We start from the raw sequence: 26913 nt of genomic DNA on the forward strand, positions 1-26913 counted from the left end.
GGAGAGCAAGTGGGAGAAGGGAGTAAGATGTATGTAAACTTACATGTGACAGACTGATTGGAATTGTAAATGTTCACTTGAAGCTTAATAAAAGTTAATTAAAAAAAAAAAAACACCGGTACACAAAGATTAATGTACTAGAATGTTTGTAACAGCATTGTTTATTTGTGACAAGAAATGGAAACCACCTGAATTTCTATCAGTAGAAATAAATGTTTAAAATGGCATTAAAAAAACAAACCCAGTGCCTTCGAGTCAGTTCCGACTCATAGCGACCCTATAGGACAGAGTAGAACTGCCCCATAGAGTTTCCAAGGAGCACCTGGCAGATTCGAACTGCCAACCTTTTGGTTAGCAGCCGTAGCACTTAACCATCAAGCCACCAGGGTTTCAAAAATAAGTAAATAAATAAAATAAAAAACGGCAGTACATCCATAGAATATTATATAGCGATTAAAAATTCATTAGATAAGTGTACTGACCTAGAGAGAAGTCTTTGAGAGCAATAAATAAAGCAAAACAAAGGAACAAACAAAAACAAGTTGTATTGAAAGACTTTTAGAGAATGTCTCTTTTTTAAAGGAAAGGATAAACTTGTGTTTGCATATGTTTGCTTAAATGTTCCTGAAAAATGGAAGAATACTTAGCAAATTGTTGACACTGATTAGCTGAGGGGGTAGAGTGTGTGTGTGATGAGTGGATAATATTTAAGAGAAGAGGTGATTATTAATTTTTTCTTTTTATGCATTTATATTTTTGACTCAATACTGTGAGGATTTATTGCTTTTCTAATTTTAAAGGCAAAATCTAATAAACTACAATAATCTGTTCCATAATCTTGCTAAGTGTTGACTCGAGTCCTTAAATTCTAACACACTAGCCAGTACTCTTCTTCGAAATTCTTTCAATGTTATTACTATTAATAGACAAGTGACAAAATAATCATTTAAAAATGTTATTGAGCATTATTTTCCCCTAGCTGATTTACATTCTTAACCATTATTTTTGTTAAAATGATGTGTGTTAAAAGAAAGTGTATTATGGTGTCTACAAAAGAAGTTAGAGCAAACATCATACCTAATGGCACCCAAAACGAAAACCAAACCCATTGCCGTAGAGTCAATTCCAACTTATAGGGACCCTATAGGACAGAGTAGGATTGCCCTATTTAGTTTCCAGGGAGCACCTGGTGGATTTGAACTGCTGACCTTTTGGTTAGCAGCCGTAGCTCTTAATTACTATGCCACCAGTGTTTCATACTAATGGTATGTCAGTACAAATAGGGTCACCTTTTGTTCCTTTGGGTACAAAAGGGCACCTGGTTTTGCTTCTCAATTATTTTTGTTATTCCCTCTGCTTTCTAGAAGCTTTAGGAGTTACAAGCCTGTCTCATGGCATTCACAGGGATGTGTCTTTGAATCACAGCGTAATCCAATTCAGGTACCCTGCCTGTGGTTCCAGAGTCAGTCACACAGGAGCTGTGAGGCTCATGCTCCTGTTTGTAGTTGCCTCTGGCCTGTTTCATGTTCCTCTGGGCCTGCTGACTCTGCTCTGGAAACTCTGCCAGCTACCCCAGCTGGGGCCATGCTCCAATAACTCTTCTTTGGAGGTCACCAGTAGCCTCCAAATAGTACCTTGTCATAACTACTGACCCAGGGTAGGTACTCATTTCACTTCAAGGTGAGTGGGCAGGGAAAAAATATCTCCCCAGGGTTAGGTTCCATTGGAAGGATCCCATAGCAGGGTAACTTGGTGTCACAGCTCTTTTAGTTTTATACACCTCTTCCACAGGGGAATGGAGTAGGGGTGGATCGAAGTAAAGGCTACCATGTTGTACCTGAAACCATTTCTCCCCTCTCACTTCAGGTCCCGTGGCCAAGTCCAGCTCATGAAGCCAGATTCTATTTTCTCATGGTGGATTTTCTTCTGGGAATGCCACAATTCCCCACCCTTCTTGTGATTTGACTTCAATGAGTCCCTCACATTCACCACCCCACTTACCACCCTGTCCACTGTCCATGCATAAAAGAAAAAAAAATTATTTTTTTTTTACATGTGCTTAAATTCTAGTCACTGATACTGTTGGCCTTCATTTCCTGAAAGCCTCCTCAGAACCCCATTTAATTCAGTTGCTACAAGTAGATACTATGAAGAAAGCAACTTGTGCTCTCAATTTTCACTTATGCTCCACTAGAACCCTGCCATAGAAATTTGAACTAACTGACCACACACGTATGAATTGTGCCATGAGATGGTCTAGAAGTGAATTCTGAATGGCCCAGGAAACTGGTCCCTATTTAAAATTTCCTGAGATAATTCACAAAATAAGAAACGTGAAAAATTGGCTAACATGCTTCTTATCTATTATATATAACAAGGCACCCCAAATGAAAAATCATGAAGTAAAACACAGGCCATTAGCTTAACTCTCTTACAAAATGTGGTTATGAAAACCATTAATGATCAATTCTGTCCTTGGAGCTGATTCAAAACAAGACTTTTGCAAGTTTTGCCCTTGTGATCCCCTGGGTGGAAAGGGAGAGGCCACTGGAGCATAATGCTGACTTTTTGTTCATCTGACCTCACCAGCCTTGACTGGGGACATGGGACGCAGGCTCATACTGAAGTGAGACATCTGTCCTAACGAGAACTACTTAAGGGCTATAGCCTCATTTTCACCGATACCAACCCCATTGCTAGTTGAATCATATATGCTGTGATATTTCTAGATCTAAATCTCAAACATATGGTCAAGCAACTATTTTCTATAAAATAATTCTCTTGTTTAATTTGGGACCTGGTTTAATGGGACTTTAAATATTTGATGTGGTTTGTTATATATTTACGAAGTCATCATGAAATAGCCTTGGCGTGGTGAATAACAACATGTATTTTTTCTATAAAATGGGATTGATGGTAATACCTGCTTATAGAGTTATTGTAAAGATTAAATGAGTCAATACAAATATGCTTAGTGCTCTGGGCTCAAGGCCTTCAGGGGCATGCTACTGTCTACAGTAGAAAATTCAAACTCCTTAATTTAGCTCTCAAGGACCCTGATGATCTGGTTTCACTCCTACTCTCCTCCCTTATCCCAACCAAATTACTTGTTATGGGTTGAATCCTGTTCCCCAAAATATGGGTGGGAATTCTAACTTCCATATCTGTGGATGGAATCAAATTTAATTACTTTACATGTAATGTAATATAATGTAATTATCTTCTGTAATATAACCTGATGTCATCAATTAATCAGTTGAATTCATACTAGGGTAGGGTAGATCCTAAATCTAATCACTCCTGAGTTATGTAAATAGCAGCATAGGCACAGAGACACACATGGGTGAAGACAGACGCCATATGACGATTGTTTACAGGCCAAAGAACGCCCAAGACTACCTACAAGAAGGGAATCAACATGGATGAGACCCTGATTTGGACTTTTAGCTTGCAGAACTGTAAGAAAATAAATTCATGTTCTTTAAAGCAGGGCTTTGAACCAGTTTGAATGAGTTCAGTCATGGCCGACAGAGCAAAACTGGAACAGACCTGAATTTTTACCGTTTAGGTGAGCCGGAGCTATAACTGGGATGGAAATAATTATGGTTTGAAGCCCTGGAATGGGAGACTCGGAATAGGCATAGTGAGCCCTTTCAGGAGCCTGATGAGTGAGATTGGATTATTGGCAAGACCATTGAGAGCAATACATGTTCAAAGGGGTGTGGTCAGCTGCCTACTGTTTCTGACTCTGTTTAAACTCTGGTACAGGCAAGAGATCTGGTTGCTACACAACACATAAGCTGCCCTTGTTTTCCAAGAGGGTGATTAGGTTTCTAGAAGGGCTTTGATCTGTAATTTTTCCTGTTTCAGTTATTGTTCCAGTTCACTCAAATTAAAAAAATCCGGGTCTGTTCTAGTTTAGCTTCCTTGGCCATGATTGAACTGGGAAGAACTGGCTCAAAGCACTGCTTTAAAGCCACCCACTTGTGCTATTTCTGTTACAACAGCACTGGGAAACTAAGACACTACTTAATAAAAACACCCCACATTTTTCTACCTTTATGCCTTTACTCCTGGTACCTCTGCCTGAAATATCCTTCTTTCTCATCTCTACCAAATTCTACCCTTTCTCCATGGTCTGGTTCACATACTTTTTGTGTGTGAAACATATATGTATAGGAAGGCTTTTGCAATCACCTAGGCTGAAAGGGAGCTATTCTTCCTCCTTACTCTCCTATTACTCTATCTGGAGCCCTCTTATGACACCACTACCTTCTATTTTTTGTTTTACTAATTTACATACACATCTCACTGTCTCTGGAAGGTTTTAAAGGGCAAGATCTGAGCATATTTCATTTTGAATATCCAGACACCCCTGGTACTTGATCCTGCCCAGAGCAGTGGCTCAATAAATATTTTATGAATGAATGGATTAAAATTGGAGGTTAGCGTTCGAAGTGGTGATTCCTGAAGTTTAGGTGTTCAAGAGAATCGCTTTATGTGTTTATGTCCACTGTGTGCGATCATTTCTCTTTGTGAGTTGCTAATTGACTGAGAAGTGTGAGATTGCTCTCCTGGTCAAAGGTATTTAATCAGATCACAAATCCTGTCCAATTTTAGGAAATTATGAGTCTAATGTCTGGAGAGATGCCAAGATGATAGCACCTGAATCATCTTCATAGGTTTTTAGGTACAGCAGCCTACATGAATGTGGGTGGAACTCAGTCACTGTTGCTAATAGATTAATTTGTGCCACCCCAGAATTAATAATTTAATGCATAGAATCCTTGGATCTTTCATTATCCAACTTTTCAATAGATACTTGGGTTTCTGGACAATAAATTAACAGAATGTTTGTGTCGGAATGCGATTTCCTTGCCACTGAGGCCAGCCTCCCACACAAAGCATGCTGCCTTCAGCATCTCTGATGCATCTTCCAGCATTTGCCTGAGCATGTCCAATGAGCAAACCCTTACTGATTTTTTATCCCACTGTTGTACAGCCCAGTTATTAAAAGGGTTTCTCTCACATTAACCCAAATTTTGTGTCTTTATAACTGCAACCTTTGGTCCTAGTTCAGCTTTGGAGCCACAGAGAAGTCTGCTCTCTCTTCTATATGTGAACTTCATGGATCTTTAAAGACAGCTTCTTGTGCATCCCCTGAGTCTTCACAGGCCAAACTCCTTTAGCTCCTTTGACAGCAAGTGGCACAATCCTCTTGTCCTCTTCCAGATTTCCTCTTTAGCAATGACCCTCCTAAGATATAGTAAGCAGAATATTACTACTTTTACACCTAATTATAACTACCATTTACTACCCAGTCACCTTTACTTACTATATTGTCCCATTTAATCCTCACAACAGCCCCATGCAGGTAGGTCTTACTACTTTTGTTTTATAGATAAGGAATCTGTAGCTCAATAAAGATGTCATTAATGGCCTCAAGGTTAGTGAGCCATAAAAGGCGGAACTGGGTGTGATGGCTTCCAAAACCCACAACTCTCCACCACCGTGATTAGTTTTACTACCTAAAAATCTAGTTATAATAAATAGAAATCTAATTTCTTTTTTCTTCTCTGCTGTGTGCACAGTTTCTGTGTCTAAATTGAACATGATCCAGGAAGTCTTGTGACTAAGAGATAACTGGCTCTGCCTTGGCTGGAGGGCCCAGTGGTGTGGTCTGAGCAAACACCAATGGACACTCTGTCACTCCCCATTACTGGCTGAGTTCCTTGATGGCACTGCAGTAGACATTCCTGTGCTCATTCATTAACTATTTTGCAAGTGCTTACTTGGAGCAAGAAACTGTCAGGGAGTGGCTGTGGGGGAGCTGTGAACAGATGCTTTGGGGGAATCAGTGGTGAATCAGATCCAGGTTGCCTTTACAGTCTATTATATGTATATATATAAAAAAAGATGACACAGGCTAAACAGCAATAATATGAAGCGGAGAGCGAGAGATGCATTGCAAAGCACACCAAGATCTCAGAGGGAGAAATCGTTTTCAAGAAGGCGGGGAATCTGCCAAGCTTTGTGGAGGAGGTTGCATTTGAGTGAGTTTCTTACTTTCTCTTTAGTTTCATAGTCTAAAAATGATAGCGTTATTCTTTGATAAACTCATCAGAATCAGACAGAAGGGTCTTGAAGTCATCCAGGCCTGGATGCAAGTCCAATGTGGTGTGACTTTGGGCACTTAATCTCTCTGAGCCTCAGATTCCTCATCTCTTAAATGGCATCAATGATAGTTCCTACCTCAGAGGTAGGTGAATTAAGTGGTAACTTACTTCTGATAACATAAAACCAAAAACCAAACCCAGTGCCGTCGAGTCAATTCCGACTCATAACAACCCTATAGGACAGAGTAGAACTGCCCCATAGAGTTTCCAAGGAGTGCCTGGCGGATTCGAACTGCCGACCCTTTGGTTAGCAGCTGTAGCACTTAACCACTACGCACCTGGTAACATAGTGCCTGACAAATAGTAATTTCTTGGAAACTGTTGCTGTGATCACTCATCTTTTGAGTTGGGTCTTGGAGGATGGGTAGGATTTGATGGAGAGAAGAACATTCCGGATAGAATATACCAGGTGCAACGTGTACTGTGATTGGTAAGGCAGTCACTTCAGCCAGGCCAAAAAAGGTGCTTGAGGAGAAGAAGGGAGTTCAGTGACCAGAGGTGGGTGGTCTTGGAAGCCAGAATGAGGAGTCTGGGTTTAGTCAATGAGGTCATGCAGTCATGTGTACCATGTTCAAAGTCTTCCCAGACTTTCATTACTCCCTTGTACCTCTTAGTTTCGTGTCCTAAAAAAAAAAAAAAAAAAAATCTCTGTAGCCAGTCTCAAATTGCTCCTCTAGCCCATCATCTGACATCTTTATGACTACATTTGCCCTCTAACTGATCTCTATGCTTCTACTCTTGCACCTCTTCCCATTTTCTCTACACAGCAGCTACTAGTGCGACTCTTTAAAATGAAAACTTGGTCACCCAACTTACCTGCTTAAACCAAAAAAACCCATTGCCATGGAGTAGATTGCAACTCATAGCGACCCTATCGGACAGAGTGGAACTGTCCCATAGGGTTTACAAGTCTCTAACCTTTTTTCCTCCACAATTAAGGAGTTTATTAGGGAAGTAACAGGTTATAATTCAGGCTCAGGAACATTCAGGTTACAGTTCTTCCATCAGCACAGCCTCTTTTCAGCTGTGCTCACAGGCATACTTCTCTCTGGCCCTAGGCCTCTGCCTTGCTCAGGCGAGTGTTACAAAGCTCTTTTAGCTGCTGCCAATAAGTGCTCAGAGGCACTCCACTCCATCAGGAAGACTTGGCCCAAAGGCACTCAGCTTTCTCGATACATAGTCCAGGAAGCCTACTCTGTGGTCTTCTGCCGGTCTCTTCTGACACTGCTTCTCTCCATCTTCAGGGTTACAGTTTGCTCTCTCTTTCAGTCTCTTGGTTCCAGGAGCTTCTCCATGCAGAGATTTCTGGTCCAAAGGATGCACTGTCTGCTCCTGGCTGTTCTTCCTTGGTGGTGGTAGGATTCTCTCTCAGCTCTGGAATTGGCTCTCTTTTAAGGCAAAACTGAAAAATCCCCTTGGTGGGCCACGATTGCCTAGAAAGGCCACACAAAAGCAAACCGCTGTACTGTACGCTACCCCCTGGCTTTTCTAGCAATGGTTCTTTCATACTTGGAGGATAGCTTCCCCCTCCCAATCATTTTACTAGTCTAAAACAGCTATTAACAATTAGTCATGCAGTGGGGCAAAGAGTCTTAAGGATGAGGTTACTCAGGTATCAGCCATTCAGGTGGTCATCTCATCTGGTCAGGTTCTCCAACAGTTTGTCTCAGCTTCACCCTTTCTGGTAGCTGATATAATTTAATTAAGAGAAGATTATTCCCTTTCTCTGAGCCTCAGGAGATATTAGCATAGCAAAATTTTTAAGGGACTTTAGGTTTGAACACTGTACTCGAATCCAGCAGTGCCTCCCTCTTAGTCCACTCTTTCACACTTACAGCTTCTATAATTACAGTTTTTACAATCACAATTAACCCTGTTAACACCAACACTCACAATGAATCATATAACCCTATCAGCATCTTCCCCCTTTCTCTCTTCTCCAGGCCATTAGGAAAAGAGAAATCTATTCAGTGGAGGTCCTCCCTTGCCCCCCTCATTTAATGCCAGCACACTCACAAAAGCATGTAAGCCAGCAACTCCATGCCTTTATCTCCCCTTATTTTAGATAGCCAATGTTTAAATTGCCCGTCCCTATCAAACCAGTAGTCTGAGGAGACGAGCATGTTCCTTGGTGTTAAAGTATCTTCTGTTCCAGCTGGAACGTTGAGCATCTACATCCATAAGCAAAGTCTAGTCCAGAGCAAGCATCAAATTGCAGCAGCCTACACCAGCTCACAGTGTCAAGCATCTTTCTCTTCATTTGGTAGGGTTCTGCTCAGCTCATCCTTAGCCATTCAAGCTAGGTAACAACGGGTAGCAGCCTTAGGCTGGAGAGTTCACATACACCTCCCAGCACTTCAGATGGCACCTTCACACTGTCTCATCCCTAGTTCCCTTGGGCTAGGTCAATGGGTTCTACCCATAAATTTCAGGAGTCCACACAACTCCCTTTACTCCTGACCAGCCAGCTCTTCCTCTCTCTCTCCCATACCTAGCCCCTGCAGGCCAGGTCAATGGGTGCCCGTGGAGTATGTCCAAACTCAGCCTGTCTCTTCATTGCTGCATTTTCCCCACTTCCACTCGTTGAGTGGATGCAGGTGGTCGCCACAAGGGGGCAGACCAAGCTGTCTACTTGCTGGCTTCCTTCAACTTCCAGTCCTGGGAGGGGGGCTCTTTCTGACGGCACTGATTTTTCCTGCCCGGTTGCATCCAACAGCAAACCACTTGCTTAAAATTCAAAAAGCCTCCAAATCTCTAATCTTTATGCAAGCAGACTGTGACATCTTTCTCCTGTAGAGCAGGTAGTGAGTGGGTTCAAACCATCAACTTTTGGTTAGCAGCTGAATGCTTAACCATTGCACCACCAGGGCTTAAATACCGTAAATGGCTTCCCAAGGCACTTAGGGAAAAATGTGGAGCCTTCACCATAATTTAAAATCCTCTGCATGTTCTAGCCTCTCTCATCCTTTGTCTCAGTCAGATTCTGGCAGCGGTACAGCATAATCGAAGTGGATAATTTGATGAGTGTTTAATAAAGGGGCTATTTACCAAGGTGTGGGCAGAATTTGCAGAAACTAACAAAGGATAGTGCAGTCCTTCAGGGCTAAGAACTTGGAGCTGTTACTACCCCTGGTGTGAAGAACAAGGAAAGGGAGACATTACAGGACTGATAGAGTAGCTCCATGGTCGTCCGTGGAGAGGCGAAGCCAACCACAGCCACCTGTCAAGATAGAAGCTGGGAGAATAAACACTTTGATCTCACTCTCACCTTCTGCTGTCCTACCAGTGGCTCTCATTGGCCAAGCCCAACCAGAACCTGGAGACATTTCAGTCCATTGGGGAGATCCATACAGGTCAGCTTCCTAAGCCCAAAGTAGGTTGGGAAAGCATGGCAAGAGCATATGGACAGGCAATTGGAAGGTCTTCAGGAGGCCCCTTTGTAGTTTCTCTTAGGCACCTTGTACCTCAAATATGCTGTTTCTTTCTGCCTTCCCTTGCCTGCCCTTCATGTAGCCAACGCCTGCTCTTCCCTCAAGTATCAGTGTGAGAATCACTCGCTCGGGGAAGAAACCTTTCTTGACTTCCCCCAGTTTAGGTCATGTTCCTTTATCATATGCTCTCAAAGTATGCTCTATTTAACTCTTGATATGCATATGCCAATGCATAATAATTAATTGTACAGTTATTTGCTTAATAATGGTCTATTTGTTAGATTGAGCACGGGACTCTGTTGATCTTCTTCTTCACATTATTGCCTGCTACCCAACTTTGATTAGGGTTGATCTTGAGAATTTTAGGTATAAACTTGATGCCTTAATGGGCAAATAAGACTGCAGGATATTCCAACAAATATGTATATTTTTTGAGTGTCTGCAATGCTCTAGGCATTGATAAGTCCAAGGGATACAAAGATGGGATGGACAATATTTCGTACCTGTTATCAGGAGTTCATAGTCAAAGAGGAGAGACAGTTATATAAACAAATAAATATCACAGTGTTACAGATGCTATTCTAGCTGTCTACACAAATTCATCTTTGGAATACAAGGTGAGATCAGGGCATTCTGTTTTTGTTTCTGAGAGCTGGGGGAATTTAATGTTGGACATTTTAGCTGACCTTGAAGGATGAATAGGGTTTGGCCAGGTGGACTTCCAGGCAGAAGGAACAGCCGGAACAAACAGCAGAATGCGGCACATTAATTGAGGCAGGGACTTAAGTGACCTGTGTACTTCCCACACTTAGAGGTATACATTAGCCAGCAGAATTTTTCAGTAGGTTTATAAAGTCAATGGTGATCTTGCACAAGCAATAAAGTGAGATACAAAAATGCAGAAGACATGGGAAAATAGATGAAGGAGATATTTGGAGCCCCAAGAAGAAAAGGGAAAATTGGACAGGAGTCAGAAGTAGCAAAGGAGAATCAAAGGGTGACATATGGTTTATATACATATATATTAAAAGAATTCCTGATGAGTTACCACTTTAAAGAACTCAAGTCTACATCAGCCCTGGTCCTGGTGTCTGACTCGTGATCTGCAAACAAACCTACCACGTCCCAGGACAACTTGTGCTTTTCCAGAGGCTTCTAAGTTTGGGGCATTGGGTGGTTTGGTTGGCACTGCTCTGTGGTACTTTTGAAATAGCTTTTTCCCCTGACTGCCAACTTAATAGCACACTTTCTTCCTTTGGGATTTTTGTCAACATTCCTCTCCAGACTGTTTCTGAAAGCATCCTTTGACAATTTATAGTCTCGCTACCCAATGATTCACCAAATTTACATTGTTTTGATGTCATCTTCTCATTGTCTCTATTATCTGTGCAGGATTCTGAAATCGGCAGCTATTTCTCTTAATTGATTTACCCAATTTGCCCAGGAGGCATGTGTTGCTTGCATGAGATACTATGCCAAGTGCTGGAGATACAAAGAAGAATAAGACATTGTCCTTGCCTTCAAGGAGCTCACTGTCTAGTGGAGAAGACAAACACAAAACAGATATTTATAAAAGTAGATGGTGACCGAAATGATAAAAGTAGTCACGAGAACACAGAGGAAGGTCCCTGCTGCAGGCTGGGAGGGAGGCATGGAAGACATTTTGTGGGAGATGACATCTGAGTTGAGCCTCAAAAGAGGTAGAAACATTAGGCAAGCAAAGGTGAATGGAGGAAGGGCACTCTATGCAGAAGGGACAGTGTGTGAACACAGGTATGGCTAAGGAATGCAAAATGGAGACGAATTTGGAAAGGTAAGAATCGTGAAGGGCTGTGAACATCAGCCATTTGTTTGTTTACTTCTGGTAGATTTAGATCACGGACAGCCATTGTAGGATTTTGTGGTCAGAGTTTCATTCTAGACCCCTTGGTGGTTGCGAGAATGATGTATTTGAGTGACAGAACATTGGGGTGGGAAAGACCCCTTAGAAGCCTACAGCAGCGAGTCAAGTGAGAGATGGTGAGTGGCAAGGGAGTGGAGAAGAGGGCATGGATTTAAAAAAAAATACCAAGAAAGTAAAATCAGGTGGGACTTAGTGATTGATTAAATGTAGGGCTGAGGAAGAGAAGTGTCCAGCGGAGTGCTCACACTCAGATCCTAATTTAAGACCTGTGAATGAACCAGCTCATTACTTAGATAAGGCGTTCACGCAGAGACATATCTATGGAAAATAGTGCCTATGGCAAGCACTGGAATTGCATCCTGGAGCAGGGGACTAGCAAAGGTAACCAGAGCCCAGGGACAATCTCTAAGTTGCGACCCCTCCTCCCACCCCAGTTTCAAGATAAATAGATGTTGATAGTGGTGATGAGTAAGCAGAAATGTCTTCACCCCTCTTGTCCAGCTGCCTCAGTCAGGCACCTTTCGTATTTGTGGTGCCTGGGAATGTCATTCTCGCTGCATCATGGGCCCCATTGGAGTTGTGCCCAGGGGCAAGTGTCCCCTTCTACCGCCCTCACCCCCTTGCTATGCCTCTGTACCTACCGTGCTTGAGGAAGGACGTTGGGCTGCACTGGGTTAATAGAAACTGCTCAGTGACACCCCCTTTCAAATGGCTTCAAGGGCACATGCCATACCTGCCATACCTTAGACATGTCTCTGTATTCACCCATGAGGTTAGGTCTTGGAATTGAAGCCTAAGTCCACCAGCTAATAGTTGTGAACCTTACTATAGTCACTCGACCTTGCAGAGTCCTGGTTTCCCATCCACAAGATGGAATAATAATAGAGAATTCACAGAGTTTTAATGAGGATTAAATGAAATAAAGGATGTAAAGGTATTTGTAAAGTTGAAAAGGGTAATTACACATAAAATGATGAGTGCTGTCCCTGTGATCTTTACCAATCAAATCTTGTGTTTCTGTTTGTAGTTTACAAAATAATAGCCTTTTTCAGTATCAACCACTGGGAGGATTAATTCCACAAATGGCATCAAGACTTTGGATTTGGAGAAGGGTGGAAGCAAGAGAAAGTCATACTTAATCATCTTTCGTCTTGTTTTAAGCAATAGCCTGCTGTTCTTTTTAATTTAATAGCATTTGATTCAGAAGAAGCATTACATTTAAAAAATATTGTAGCCAGTGATTATGTCATAAAGTATGTAAAAGGACCTAACAGTGCTGGATAACAGTTTGCTCTTAATGATGTTAATTTTCTTTCTTCTGCCCTTTCTTCAGAAAGAATAACTTCTCTATCAATCACCAGTTATCTGAACTCCAAAGCTCTATAACAATTAAAGCTCAATAATGCAAACAGGAAAGCGAGACCTTATGGTTTTTGGCCCAGCATAGTCATTCGTGACTGTAGGAGGTGTTTTTTGATAGGAAAAGTGAGAGAATTTTGAAATGCTTTGTCTTCCTATTGGTTGATTGGAATAATTACAACTTTACTAAGTGACTTAAAAGCTTAACAGTTGTCCATGTAATATTAATAATGTTTGATATTGATGTTCTGTATTAAATAACATTAATATTAATTTAACATTTAATAGTTACACGTCCTTGCAAGAAACCCTGGTGGTGCAGTGCTTAAGCACTCAGCTGCTAACTGAAAGGTCTGGCAGCCGCTCTTGAAAGAAAGATGTGGCAGTCTGTTTCCGTAAGATTTCAGCCTTGGAAGCTCCATGGGGCAGTTCTACTCTCTACTATAGGGTCGCTATAAGTCAGAATCAACTCGATGTCAACCAGTTTGGTTTTTGGTTGGGTATGTGTGCTTGCTAATAGAGAGCTAGCAAGGCTGGAAGAAAGTTGGCTTTGAAATATATTTTTTAAGTTGTGGCTGTCGTTCTAGGATTTCCTACGCTTCAGACATCATATTAAAGCCCTAGTGAAGATAGTTGACTCAGTAGGATCTGGAAAATTGTTCATCCTTCCCAATTTTACCTGGTTGAAACCTTTCACATTTCACTACTTCCTAGGTGTGTAGCAGCTAAACAGAAACAGTTCTGTCATAGACACAAAGCCCTGGCTTAGACTGTATCTGCTTTTTCTCTCCATAGTTAAGGAAGACACTACAGCGTTCTAGTTCGAAAGAAGGGAATGATGAGTTTTGGACATCTATTGGAGCAAACAGTTATTAACAGTCATGTATGTTTTGGACATCTATTGGAGCAAACAGTTATTAACAGTCATGTATAAGATGTTGGGGTGGGGTGATGTGTTTGGGTATACGTACGTGTGGAGGAGTGGATGGGTAGAGGAGGTGTTGTGGTGCCTTACAAATGGTGGATCTTTTTTTAGCTTGGACTCCTTCTGCCAAAAGTGCTTTAAAATGCCTCCACTAGCTGTAGTTCATGGGTGAGTACAGTAACGAGATTACAGAGCAGGAGAATACTTGTCTGTAGACAAAGTGAGTCTGGGGAATCAAGAGTGCCCTGGTTAGATAGAAAGCTCATTTGCTTTTGGGTTTGCAAACAAATAATTAGAATACAAAGGCATAAAGATTCAGAATACTAAGATTTAGCAATCTACAGGACTGAAACTAGAGGTGTACACCCTGGCCCAGATAGATTTTTTTTTTAAATTATTTATTTTGTTGTTATTATTACTGAGAATATACACAGCAAAACATATCAATTCTGCACTTTCTGCATCTACAATTCGGTGACATTGGTTATATTCTTTGAGTTGTGCAACCATTCTCATCCTCCTTTCCTGAGTTGTTCCTCTCTCATTAACATAAACTCTCTGCCCCCTAAGGTTCCTATCTGATCTTTCGAGTTGTTGTTGTCAATTTGATTCCCTATAGATAGTTGTTAAAAGAGCATAATGCTCAAGGTAGACTTTTTTTTTACTAGTTAAGCTAAACTCTTATTTGGTTTTAAGAAGACGTCAGGGAATATTTTTGGCTTAAGGTTTAAAGATTATCTTAGGGCAATCGTTTCAGGGGTTCACCCAGCTTCTAGGGCTCCAGAACGTCTGGAGTCCAGTAACGGTAGTCAGGCACCATCCAGTTCTGGTCTCATGGCAAAGGAGGCAGTTGTTCATGGAGGTGACTTAGCTACACATTCCATTTCCTCCTCAAATTCCTGACTCTCCTTTTTCCTCTATTGCTCCAGGCAAATAGAGAGATCAACTGCTGTGCCTTGGATGGCCACTTGCAAGCTTTTAACACCCAGGAACTATACAAGGAACTAGGAGGTAGAACAGAAGCACCAAACACATTATCAGGTCATTTAATTGGGATGTCCCATGAAACCATGACCCTAAACCTCCAAATCAAGGAAACAAACTCCATGAGCAGCCTCAGCAGATATTTTTTTTTTATTGTAGTTGTAAATATGTTTATCACACAACTTTTGCCAATTCAGCTTTTTACAGGTGTACGACTTATTGACAGCATTTACAATAATTGGCTGTGCAATCCTACCTTTAATCAATGCAATATTTTCATCACCTTAAACTGAAACTAAGTACTCCATAGACAACAACTCACTCCCCTTTTCCACTCCCTCTTGCCCCTGGTAACTGCCAATAAACCTTGGTGTCTATACATTTGCCTTTTCTTGTTTTTTTATATAAGTGAGATCATGCAATATTTGTCCTTTTGTGATTGACTTATTTCATTCAGCATAATGTCTTCAAGATCTATCCATACAGTAGCATGTATCAAGATTTCATTTCTCCTACTGGCTGAGTAGTTATTCCATTGTATGTATGTACCAACTGTTTTTTCTTTCTAAATGTATTCATCTGTTGATGGACCTTTAAGTTGTTTATACCTTCTGATGATTGTGAATAATGCTGTCATGAATATTGGCGTACAAGTCTCTGCTTGGGTACATACCGAGGAATGGAATTGATGGGTTATATGGTAGTTCTATTTTTAGTTTTTTAGGAACCGCCACATCATTTTCCCCAATGGGTGTACCATTTTGCATTTGCATTCCCACCACCAATGGATAAGAGTTCCAATTTCCCTACCTCCTTGCCAACATTTTTTTTTTTATTTAATCTTAGCCATCCTAGTGGGAGTGAAATGGTATCTCACTGTAGTTTTGCTCTGCATCTCTCTGATGGCTAATGGTGCTGAGAGTTTTTTCATGTGTTTGGTGACCATTTGAATGTCCTCTTTGGTGAAATGTCTGTCCAAGTTCTTTGCCCATTTTATGATTGGGCTTTTGTCTTTTTGTCATTAAGCTGTCAAGTTATATATATATATATATATATTGGTTATTAGATTCTTATCAGATATATGATTTCTGAAGATATTCTCCCAGTACAGACTTTTGGTTTTTTTTAAGATTCTCTCTCATTTGGACTTTCTCCCAATATACCCCAGCTAGACTCCTCACCTCTAGCCAAATTGTTCTCCTCACAGTTACCCAACATGTCCTGGTGTTCTCTGGACATCCTGGCCCCCAGAGGACTCCCCTTATTCCAAAGTCCTGTAGCACATATAGCAAATGTGTATAATATTCACATGACCTATCTGACACTCAGCCTACCTGGTATTGTTAGTTGTCTTTTTACATGCATGTCCTTCCTCCCAATGGATTATTAGAGGAACCAAGCACGACACTTCTTTTGTCCCCCTTTCCCTCTCCATCTCTCTCACAAGTCTCAGGTGGCACCCTGCACTTTCTTTAACCATCAACTGTTGATAATGACAATCATGCCTTCGCACATGCACCCAGACTGCACTCTGATCTTACAAAGATGTTTTCAAAGTGGGGTATGAGATAAAAAGCAAAAAACTACAGGTAATGAAAATCAAACTTGAAAATTCCTTTAGCACAAACTGAATGGCTAGTAGCGTAGTTCACTTTGGTAACACTTTGAATTACATTCCCTTGCCTACTAGAAATATGCTTGAGGGGAATGACGAGCAGCTGGCGACATGTCAATTGTAATCTCAATTGCTCTCATTGGTTGGGCACCACAGCTGGTTTCTTATCACTGAAAAGCCCTAAAGATGATACTCCCCCATATTTAAATTCTTCCCATTTTCCTGGTCTTCCTAAGTCCCACTTCCTTCTTGAAGTTTCCACAGGTATTCCACAGGAAGCCCTGCTTCCCCACCCTTGTGCTTGGCTGCTAACCAAAAGGTTGTCAGTTTGAACCCACCAGCAGATAAAACCTGGCAATCTGCTCCTATAAAGATTATAGACTAGGAAACCCTCTGAGGCAGTTCTACTCTGTCATACAGGGTCACTATGAGTCAGATGACTTGATGGCACACAACAACAAGCCTTCTGAGAGCTTCTTTTGGGTCCTGGTAGATACCATTGTGGTGCTCCTGTTTTTAAAAGCAACTTATACACCTGGAGTATGGACTCTAGAAGCAGACTGCCTGGATTTGAATCCTGGTTCTGCCAACTACCACCCGTATGGTCTTGGATAAATTACTTAAACTTCCCAGACCAGAGTTTCCTTATCTGTGAAATGGGGACAATAATCATGGTTTCTATCTCACAGGATTCTTACAAAGAGTAAATGAGCCAATATTTGCAAAGTGCTTAGAATAGTGCCTTGGCCAAAGTAAGCACAATCTAAGGGTTTAAGTTTTTTTCTTTCGATTTAAATTACACCCCCTTTCCTAATATTGGTGTTTCCATTCAATGTGGCTAAAGAAGGAACAATGAATTGATGTGTGACTGAGCTTACCATTCACTAAGACATGTAAACTGGCACTTCTCTGCTCTCAGAAATAAAATTCTGGCCCTGTTAATCAAAATGAGCAGTTCTCATCCTCACTCACTCTACACGGTGGGGCACGAAGGTCAGTTGTGACCAAACCAGACCAAACCTGTTGCCGTCAAGTCGAATCCAACTCATAGAGATCCTACAGGACAGAGCAGAACTGCCCCATAGAGTTTCCAAGGAGCGCCTGATGGATTCGAACTGTCAACCTTTTTGTTAGCAGCTGTAGCTCTTAACACTACGCAACTAGGGTTTCCAGTCAGTTGTGAGGTTCATCCTAATTTCAACTAATCATGGTGAAAGTACTGACATTTTTACATAAATAACTTTAAGGTTGAATTCTCAAGTACATTCTTGACTGGGCACCAAAAAAAAAAAAAAAAAAACCAAGGTTGCAGAGAACGAATTGACAATCCTCGGGCCCCAATCCCTAGAGGGCTTTTCCCAGAAGGGACTAACCCTGGTAATGTGTTGAGTGAATGGTGTAAAAGACCATTGGTCCCCTTACTTAGTAGCTATTGAAAATGTTCCCTAGTGTTTCATGAGTTTAATTTTTTTTTTTTTTTTTTGGTAATAAAGATTATAACATCCTCAAGGTCGGTGGGCTATGGCTTATGAGTCCCGACAACCCTAGCACAGCTCTGGAGACACTGTACAGCTCAGTAATTTCCCACTGACAGATTTATTCTTAAGATGGGTAGGACAACACAATGTTTGGATGCTGCCAAATCACAAGTGCAGAAAAGCCTACAAAAAAGAATAAAATTCCCACAATTCCTAACATACCACGTCTTCTTTGGTGGAAGTCCGATTTAGAACACTGATTCCATGTCAGTTTCTCTCCTTCTGTAATAAAGGGCAGTAAAAGCCAGGAAGGAGACAGAAGTGAGGGGTTTGGGTCGTGTAGTTTAGAGGTTTATTGGGAGCTGACTTCTCTTAGGAAAGGGTGCTGTTTCCCTGAATCTTCCTTGTGAAGGAGTCGAACAGGAGAGAGCAGCTTCTGTGGCATTAGTCAGCACTAGGGGGCAGGAGAGAAAACAGCATGAATAGAAATAAAAGCAACCCTAGAAGGGCTGCGTCAGTGAATGGCATAGGTATGTGAAAGCCTCCAACACAGTTCTTGGCATCTCATAGGTAGTCTTGTCATATTAGTTGAATTTGAAGATTTTAAAACCCTTTAAACAATTTCTTAATTACAGAAGTAGTCCGTGTTCTTTGTAAAAAAAAAAAAATACAAAGAAGCAAAGTGACAAAAAAAAAATCTTTAATTTCACCATCCACAAACAGCACTGTTAACATTTTGGTGGAGTATATTCCATTTTCCATGTATGTACAACTCCCCCCACTCCCCCAAATAGGATCACAATAAATTCTTATTATTTTATGTTCCTTCATAACATAACTATTCACTTTGATCATGGTTAGAGGAAAAAGCTCTACCCAGGTTTCTACTTTTGGCTCTGACCTAACCAGTCTCTGGCAAGCAGCTCAGCTTCTCTGGGTCTTAGATTGCTCATCTGTGATATAAGGAGTTTGAAGCCAATGATACCTAAGGTACATTCCGCCTCTATCATTCTAATTATTTAAGGGTAATTAAAGGAAGACAATACGGACCATTAGTTATTGCCAGGTTCTAATCCCAGCTTTACCTATGAGATCCTGGGCAGGTTTCTTGACCTCTCAGTGCCTCAGTTTTCTTATTTCTAAAATGGAATTAATGATAGTACATGCTACCTGGAGTAGCTGTGAGAATTAAACAGATAACAGAACAATTAGAACAGATGCAGTCTTTGGGTGTTGAAAACAGTTAAGTGTTGACTATTAGCTGAAAGTTTGGTGATTTAAATCCACCTAGAGGAGCCCAAGAAGACAGGCCTGGTGATGTGTTTCCGAAAGGTCACAGCTTTGAAAACCTTATGGAGAAGTTCTACTCTGCACACACAGGGCTGCCATGAGTCAGAATTGACTGGATGGCAACTAACAACAACAAAAGGCTCAAGAAGCACTGCTATTGTTAACTGCAGACTTGACCTTTTGGAAGCAGACTGCCAGGTCTGTCTTCTGAAGTGCCTCTGGGTGGGTTCAAACTGCCAACCTTTTGGCTTAACCATTTGCGCCACCCAGAAACTCCTCAGTAAGTGTTAGCTGTTGCCAATATCTTAGCTCAAGCACTGGGCCTCGTGTAGTGAGAACTAATATTGAGAGATCAAGTACTGACTTGAGAACTAGCGTAGGTTGAATACTACTGTGCTGGGCACTGTACTGAGTTTTCTCATCTGCACAATCTTCAGAACAACTTTACTGTCTGTCTTAGTCATCTAGTCCTGCTATAACAGAAATACCACAAGAGGACGGCTTTAACAAAGAAAAATTTATTTTCTCACAGTCTAGTAGGCTAGAAGTCCAAATTCAGGGCGTCAGTTCCAGGGGAAGGCTTTCTCTATCGGCTCCAGAGGAAGATTTTTCTTGTCAATCTTCCCCTGGACTAGAAGCTTCTCTGCACAGGAACCCGGGTCTAGAGGATATGCTCTGCTCCCAGTGCTTCTTTCGTGGTGGTATGAGGTCCCCCACTCTCTGCTTGCTTCCCTTTCATCTCTTGAGAGATGAAAGGTGGTGCAGGCCACACCCCAGAGAAACTCCCTTTACATTGGATCAGGGATGTGGCTTGAACAAGGGTGTTAGTCCCATCCTAACCCTGTTTAACCACAGGCAGAGATTATGATTTCTAACACATAGGAAAATCACAAAATGGAGGACAACCACACATGGCCTAACCAAGTTAATACACACATTTTTGGGGGAGATAATTCAATCCATGACACTATCTTCATTTTACAAGGGAGGAAATTAAGGCTACAACTTGCATAGATTCATGTAGTTTAGTGTCAAACCCCAAAAGTCTGTGCCCTTACAGCTAGTTTTGGTTGGGCTGAGGGGCTAGAAGACCAGACATTCGTTGGATGTTTCATTTAAAAAACAAAGCCCAAGTATTAAATATCTTCCCAAGTGACAATTAGGATGATTTTTTTTCTTCACTCCAATAACTCAGCTTTAATAATTCTGCCATTTGACAGTTATTTAAAAGACACAGGATTTTTTGTCTGTTACATTTATAATTGATTACCAGGTATCTAAGTTAACAGAGCAGAACTAGGGCATGGGTTTTACAAAAATAATGTATAGGTACTTGACTTAGAAATTTAATTTTATGACTGTAACTAAACTGTTTAGTTCCCCAAACTAAACAAAATAACTAAACCTCAGCAAAAGCAACTGACTCAAAAGAGTCGTGAAACTCACAGCGTGGTATCTTCACGTTTTGATTCCACATCATTGCCAAAGGACGTCACAAGGAGTCGAGGGATTTGCTCTGTGGCTGACTGGCCGTGTGAGTGAAATGGTCGCTCCATTTCTGGTTTTAGTTTTCTTTTCTAAGGAGAAAATTGAAGAATAGATTGAAATACAAAATGCCTTTAATAATTAATAATGCCATCTTCTTGTTTCGTGGGGCTTGTATGCTTTCATAACCCCATTTGTTAGAGAAGCTGGTAATTCCTGGCAGCCATTATCTACTGTGTGGTGCGTTTGTGGATTCATTCTCACCAAAAAATAAGCAGCCAACTTTTGATTACTCAGGCTAGGTGAGGTAGAGGATGCGAGGATAACATCAAAAGAAAAACAGTACAACGTTTCAAGTAATATGTAAATATGGAACAAGCCACAACTTTTGGTGCTCAGAATCTGTGCAGAGATCACAAACATATTTGCAAGCAAAAGACGCCTCAAGATGCAAAGGGTATCTCCTTCCCTGCAGCCGAGGCGCTGGCGCCGGGCGGGGTGAGGGCTGCGCTGCCTTCTCCCCGTACGTGACCCCGCTACCTCGCCCAGGGGTCGCGGTACGCGGCGGGGTCCAGCTGGCCGCCGAGCTCCCGCCTCCCCCGCCTCCCCCGCCCGCTGGGCTCCCAGCTCGCGTTCCGCTAGTCCTGCCAGCAGCGATCACGTCCCCGAGCGAGGGCTCGCGCCCCAGCTGGGCGCTGGTTGGTTGTGCCGCTGGGTCTGCAGCCCGTCGATTGGTCCGAGTGGCTGGTTCACGTGGTCCGGAGCAGATAAGCGGCCTCTCGGGCTCTCCCCGCCCGCAATCGGCCTGAGCGACCGCGGAGCTTGACGGCCAGAGCCCGGCTGAGAACTTGCGCAGGCAGCGGGCGTGGCGACTGTCACGGTCCACCGCGGCCTCTCTCCCTGATGAGCTGCACCAGGTAGGTTCGCTGCAGACTCTCCTGCCTGGAGCAGAGGGAAGAGCTTTGCTGCGGGGAAGTCAGGCTGCATTTTCGTCCTGTCATCACTGCAAACGGAGACTTCAGGGGAGGACGGGTTGACTGAGTTGAATCTGGCACTCGTAGGCTGGAAAGGTTTGGGAATTTGGCTTTTCAAGTCTGCTCCAGGCAGGACCTATTTGGTAATCAGCATCCTAAACCGGAAACTGTCTTAATGTGTGTCAGCCTTAGTTCGGGTTCCCTCATTGATTCCGAGTGTTATCTTTTGGTCCGGCACAAATGTCTCAAGAACTCTGCAGGTTAACTTGTGGGAACTGCTGGTTAGGTAGCTTAGCTTGGAAAAACAAAACAAAACAAAAACCAAACCCATACAGTTACAGCCCGTTGTTGGCATTGTTAGCCCTCCAGTTTCCTTTTCATTGTTTGCCATTAGCAAACTCAGTCCCAGAGTCTGAGCAAACTATTATTTTTAACTGTTGGCCAAGTCCTAAAATTCTAGGGAAGTCATCCAGCAGTAAAACCATCCTTCTATAAATGCAAAAAGGAAAAAAAAATTACTTCAAATAGCTGCTTCTTAGGTAAAAGCAGAAGACCTCTTTAAAAGTTAGGCCTGTTCACTATTATTAGACTCACAAATATTGCTTTAGCTTTCATTTGTTTGTTCTAAGGTTGTTGGTCTCCCAGAAAAATCCCAGAGTTTATAAATTCTGTGAATGTTCTTTATTGTACTTTTTGCGATAATGACCATTTGCCTACGTGCCTACAACTGCTGTGAACAGTGTTGCTAAAACCAAGTTGAAAATGTCATCTACAGTATCCACACCTCTTATCTGTAAGGCTGAGGTAGGGAAAGAAGTCCTGATTCCATAAGCTTGGTAATATGTAATGATGGCTAAAGGCCAGGAAAAAAAAAAAAAAAAAAAACTTCTTGATGGAAATTTTTTGGCTTAAATTGCCGAATGTAGTTATGCTTAAATTTTTAAATAGCTTTATTGTCTTTCCAGTTATAAAAATATATCCATTGCCAAAACATTAGAAAATACCAGAGTAAGTACAAGGAAGACAAGAATGTCACTCATAACCCTATCACTGACAGACAATTGTTAACTTTTTTGTATATTTCCTATACATTTTCCCAATATTTTTAAGACCATATATATTGAAAACCATCTACTGTTCAGGTAATCAGATTTTTTTCCACTTAAATGTGGACCTGTCATGGACTTCTTTCTATATTAAATATAGATTATGCAAAGTTTTTCTCTAAGTATGTGTATTGCTGATTTCTCTGTCACTAGGTTATTTGTGAAAAATGAGGCAGAACACGGTAATTCAAGTGCTTAGGTGATCCTCTGACTTCACTCTTTCCAGCCTTCACACTTTCAGAGTTGTCCAGGAGAATACTGATTGCTTCTTTTTTTTTTTTTTTTTCTTTTTTAGTGTGTTACTTTTCCAGAGAAGCATAATCAATTCAATAGGAAAATCAGCAAAGGCAGCCAGAGGGACACAGGGTGTGGAACCAGCGGCTCCCAAACCTGTCTGGTCATCAGAATCACCTGGGAAGCTTTAAGAAAATATGCACCTCCTGGACCCCACGCCCAAATGTTCTGCCTCAGTGGATCTATGGTCCAGGAATCTGTATTAAACAAAAAAAAGAAAAACAAACTTCCCAGGTCATTGCGACCAGACAGGTTTGAGAACCACTAACGCAGAACAGAGCAAATCATTCTTAGAGCTGCATTGGAGATGATCAGATACAGCCCTTTTATTTCTAAGATGAGGAAACTGAGTCCTCCAAGTGTTACAAGTAGTTAACCTACAGCCTTCTAGCCAGGCAGGGGTAGAGCTAGACATAGAATGTAGGTATGATAATTTCATGCTGTTCTCTTTTACTACATATGATAGCACCTCTCTGATAATTACTGCACCAGGTATAAATCAGTCAGTACACAAATAGAACACAGGTATTTGGGACCAGGGAAGAACATTCCAGATCCAGATGATAACCCCTTTACCTGTTCCATTTCAGAATGATCCAGGTTTTAGATCCACGGCCTTTGACAAGTTCAGTCATGCCAGTGGATGTGGCCATGAGATTCTGCTTGGCTCATTCGCCACCTCTAAAGAGCTTCCTGGGCCCTTACGATGACTTTCAACGAAGAAATTTTGTGAACAAATTGAAGCCTCTGAAATCGTGCCTCAATATAAAACAGGAAGCCAAATCACAGAACGACTGGAAGCACTCGCACAACCAAACCAAGAAGCGAGTTGTGTTTGCTGACTCCAAGGGCCTCTCTCTTACTGCCATCCACATCTTCTCTGACCTCCCAGAAGAACCAGCATGGGATCTCCAGTTTGATCTCTTGGACCTTAACGATATCTCCTCCAGTTTAAAACTCCATGAGGAGAAAAACTTGATTTTGGATTTCCCACAGCCTTCATCTGACTACTTAAGTTTCCGGAACCACTTTCAGAAGAATCTTGTCTGTCTGGAGAACTGCTCTTTGCAAGAGCGAACAGTGACTGGGACTGTAAAAGTAAAAAACATAAGCTTTGAGAAGAAGGTTCAGGTCCGTATCACTTATGATACTTGGAAAAGCTACACCGATGTGGACTGTGCCTACATGAAAAATGTGTATGGTGGCTCAGATAGTGACACCTTCTCATTTGCCATTGACTTACCCCCAGTCATTCCAACTGAAGAGAAGATTGAGTTCTGCATTTCTTACTATGCCAGTGGGCAGGTCTTCTGGGACAACAACGAGGGTCAGAATTATAGAATTGTCCACGTGCAATGGAAACCTGATGGGGTGCAGACACAGATGGCATCCAAGGACTGTGCATTCCACCAGGAACCCTCCAAGACTGAGTTAGAGTCAACAATCTTTGGCAGTCCGAGGCTGGCTAGTGGGCTTTTCCCAGAATGGCAGAGCTGGGGAAGAATGGAAAACTTGGCCTCTTATCGATGAATTAACCTAGTGACTGGCCTTGACCTGTCATATTCCCCAATGTAATTCTAGGACTGTATTGCTCAATATTAGGAAGTCTTCGCTATTTTCCTTCAGTAGGTTTAGGTTTGAGCTTTTAAGATCTGGCTACAAAAAAGATAGCCACTTGAGAATTTAGATTTTGGGTCAATAACAGTGGCACTGCCCAATTTTGCTTTGGAGGATTAAGTAACAGCTTGGGACCTATTTTTTATAAAAGTATTGCTTTTTCAATGACCTTCCTCCTTCCCTCTCAATTCACTAGCTCTCATGTTGAGCAAGGAAAGGCTGAGGAAGGACAATTGATGGTGATGGAAAGCTGTGCTAATGGTATGGGGGACGTCTGAAAAGTACTGTGTACCCAAAGGGCTCTGCAGCTCAAGACAGAGTGGAAACGGGAGGTCTGATAGTTAATTTTGGATGCGAAAATATAAGGTTATTTTGTGTTTTTAAGTTGGTTTTACAGTTCTGGGAAAATCATTTGTAGAGGGGGAAAAATCTATGCATTCTTGTGGAGAAAAATATATACCTTAAGGTGTAGAATGGTGTTGGAGAAAGGTAAATTACAACGGGAGAATCAAGATCTCAAGTGAAGCCTTTCTGTTCAAATGTGATTTATAAAAAAATACATGATTTGGACAAAGTTTAAGCAAATTTGACTTTGCAGTCCTCATGGTAAAAATGACTTTGTAATCAAGGCGTCATGCTTGGGTTCTTGGTATAACCAAAACCCATGCCATCATCAACAGCTAACAACTTGTAGGGACTCTGCGTCATGTCAAAGATAGCTCTTTACAAGTGCCTTGATTAAACCAGAACACTAGTTGCTTAACCCAAATATCTGAATGGGGATCTCATAACGTATGAGTTTTTGGTCTTGTAAGAAGGTCCACTCTGTAGACTGGCATTCCTCCTCCAATGCTGTTGTGTCTTTGAGAGTGTCGTCAGGGTACCAACTTGCATCCTTCATATTGAAGGTGACTCATTTTTCTGCTAAACTTTTTCAGTGTGAAGTTTGAAGTGAGGGCTGACACTAGGATTCTCTATGCAAGAATCTAGTGCCTTACACATAGACATGGCAACTTATTTCTCGCCTGTTTTGCCTTGCTTGTTTTTAGTCTTTCTACTTAATTTTCTTGAAGACAATTTTTTTTTTTTTAAGAGTTGTGTGTTGTTTTGGATATGTTGTAATATACTTGTTTTGGAGTGTGTATAAATCCATTCTGTAATATCCACCTGCCCTTAAGGACTGGAGTCCCTAAATGTTTGTTTCTATCATTGTGCACGTCAGTTGAGAGGTGTTTGGAGAATGCAGTTAATTTTAACACGTGTGATCTGCCATCCCAGAAAAATACTGTTGGAATAACCCTGCTATGATAGTATTTGAAGTTTGGTTAGCACCCACGGTTTTTCTATTGTAAATATTTCACTCTCCCATAGCTATCCTTTATGAGATGCTCACTGTAAGAATAAATGTGTTTGATATAAGACTTGAGTATGTTTTTTTTCTCAAAGCCACAGTCAAATAAGAAACCATGAACTGAAACTCTCCTGTTTTGCTTAGAAACAACTGAGCAGAGTTCATTCAGACCAGGAATTGGATCCACATGAGGGTATTCACATGGTCCTAGTCTCATCATGATCATACTTCCTGCCACCTGAACTTTGGGGGTGGGGGTGTCTAAGAGCAGTGACTTGAACTGCTGAGACTGTCACCCTACCTGTTATCATCTGTGGTTGCTACTCATCACACACAGTGCTTGGTTGTGGGACCACTTCTTTAAAATAGGGGAGGAGCGACATGGGAAGGACTGCGGTGGCTTCTACCTCTTGAGCACCTTCCTGAAGGGCCCAAGCTTGTTGCTGCACAGAGGGCCACAGGGAGGGGGAGGAGGGCATCAAGAAGCAGCAGGTCTGTGGACCCAAGCTATGACTCCAGTTCTTGCCTAAGATTCCAGAAATAGCTTCTGCACAGTGAATCTTAAGATCAAAATGAATGATCAACCTGCTGTAAAGGCCCAATTAAAAAGAACAAACTTTTATCATATAACAACGTCTACATCAGGGGTTGTAAATTATAGCCCTATGTCTGGTCACAGGTGTACTTTGTTTCACGTGTTGAGTTGCCTTTTTTTTTTTAAAGAGAATTTATTGCCAAGATTAAATAATCAACAGACTGCATTAAAAAATCTGGATTTCTTTTATCTTTTCCTCAAAAAATCAGTAGATCTTCTCTCATGGCGACAACTGAGTTGAGTCGTAGCTTACCCCCTTTAGACGGGGCCTTGTGTTTGTCACAGCCCCTACCCGCTGACTCATTCTCTTATACTATCTGCCTAGCCTCT

General features: G+C 41.7%; 1 protein-coding gene across 1 annotated transcript; it reads left to right on the forward strand.

Annotated features, from left to right (window-relative positions):
• Window positions 1–21431: 21431 nt before the first annotated feature.
• On the forward strand, window positions 21432–26012 carry PPP1R3C (protein phosphatase 1 regulatory subunit 3C). Its single transcript, XM_003409238.4, has 2 exons — window positions 21432–21563; window positions 23611–26012. The coding sequence occupies exons 1-2, from the start codon at window positions 21550–21552 to the stop codon at window positions 24548–24550; spliced, it is 954 nt and encodes a 317-aa protein (XP_003409286.1). The 5' UTR covers window positions 21432–21549; the 3' UTR covers window positions 24551–26012.
• The last annotated feature ends 901 nt before the right edge of the window (window positions 26013–26913 follow it).

This window comes from Loxodonta africana, chromosome 16 (genome assembly GCF_030014295.1).
Source record: "Loxodonta africana isolate mLoxAfr1 chromosome 16, mLoxAfr1.hap2, whole genome shotgun sequence".
Classification (NCBI taxonomy): Eukaryota; Metazoa; Chordata; class Mammalia; order Proboscidea; family Elephantidae; genus Loxodonta; species Loxodonta africana.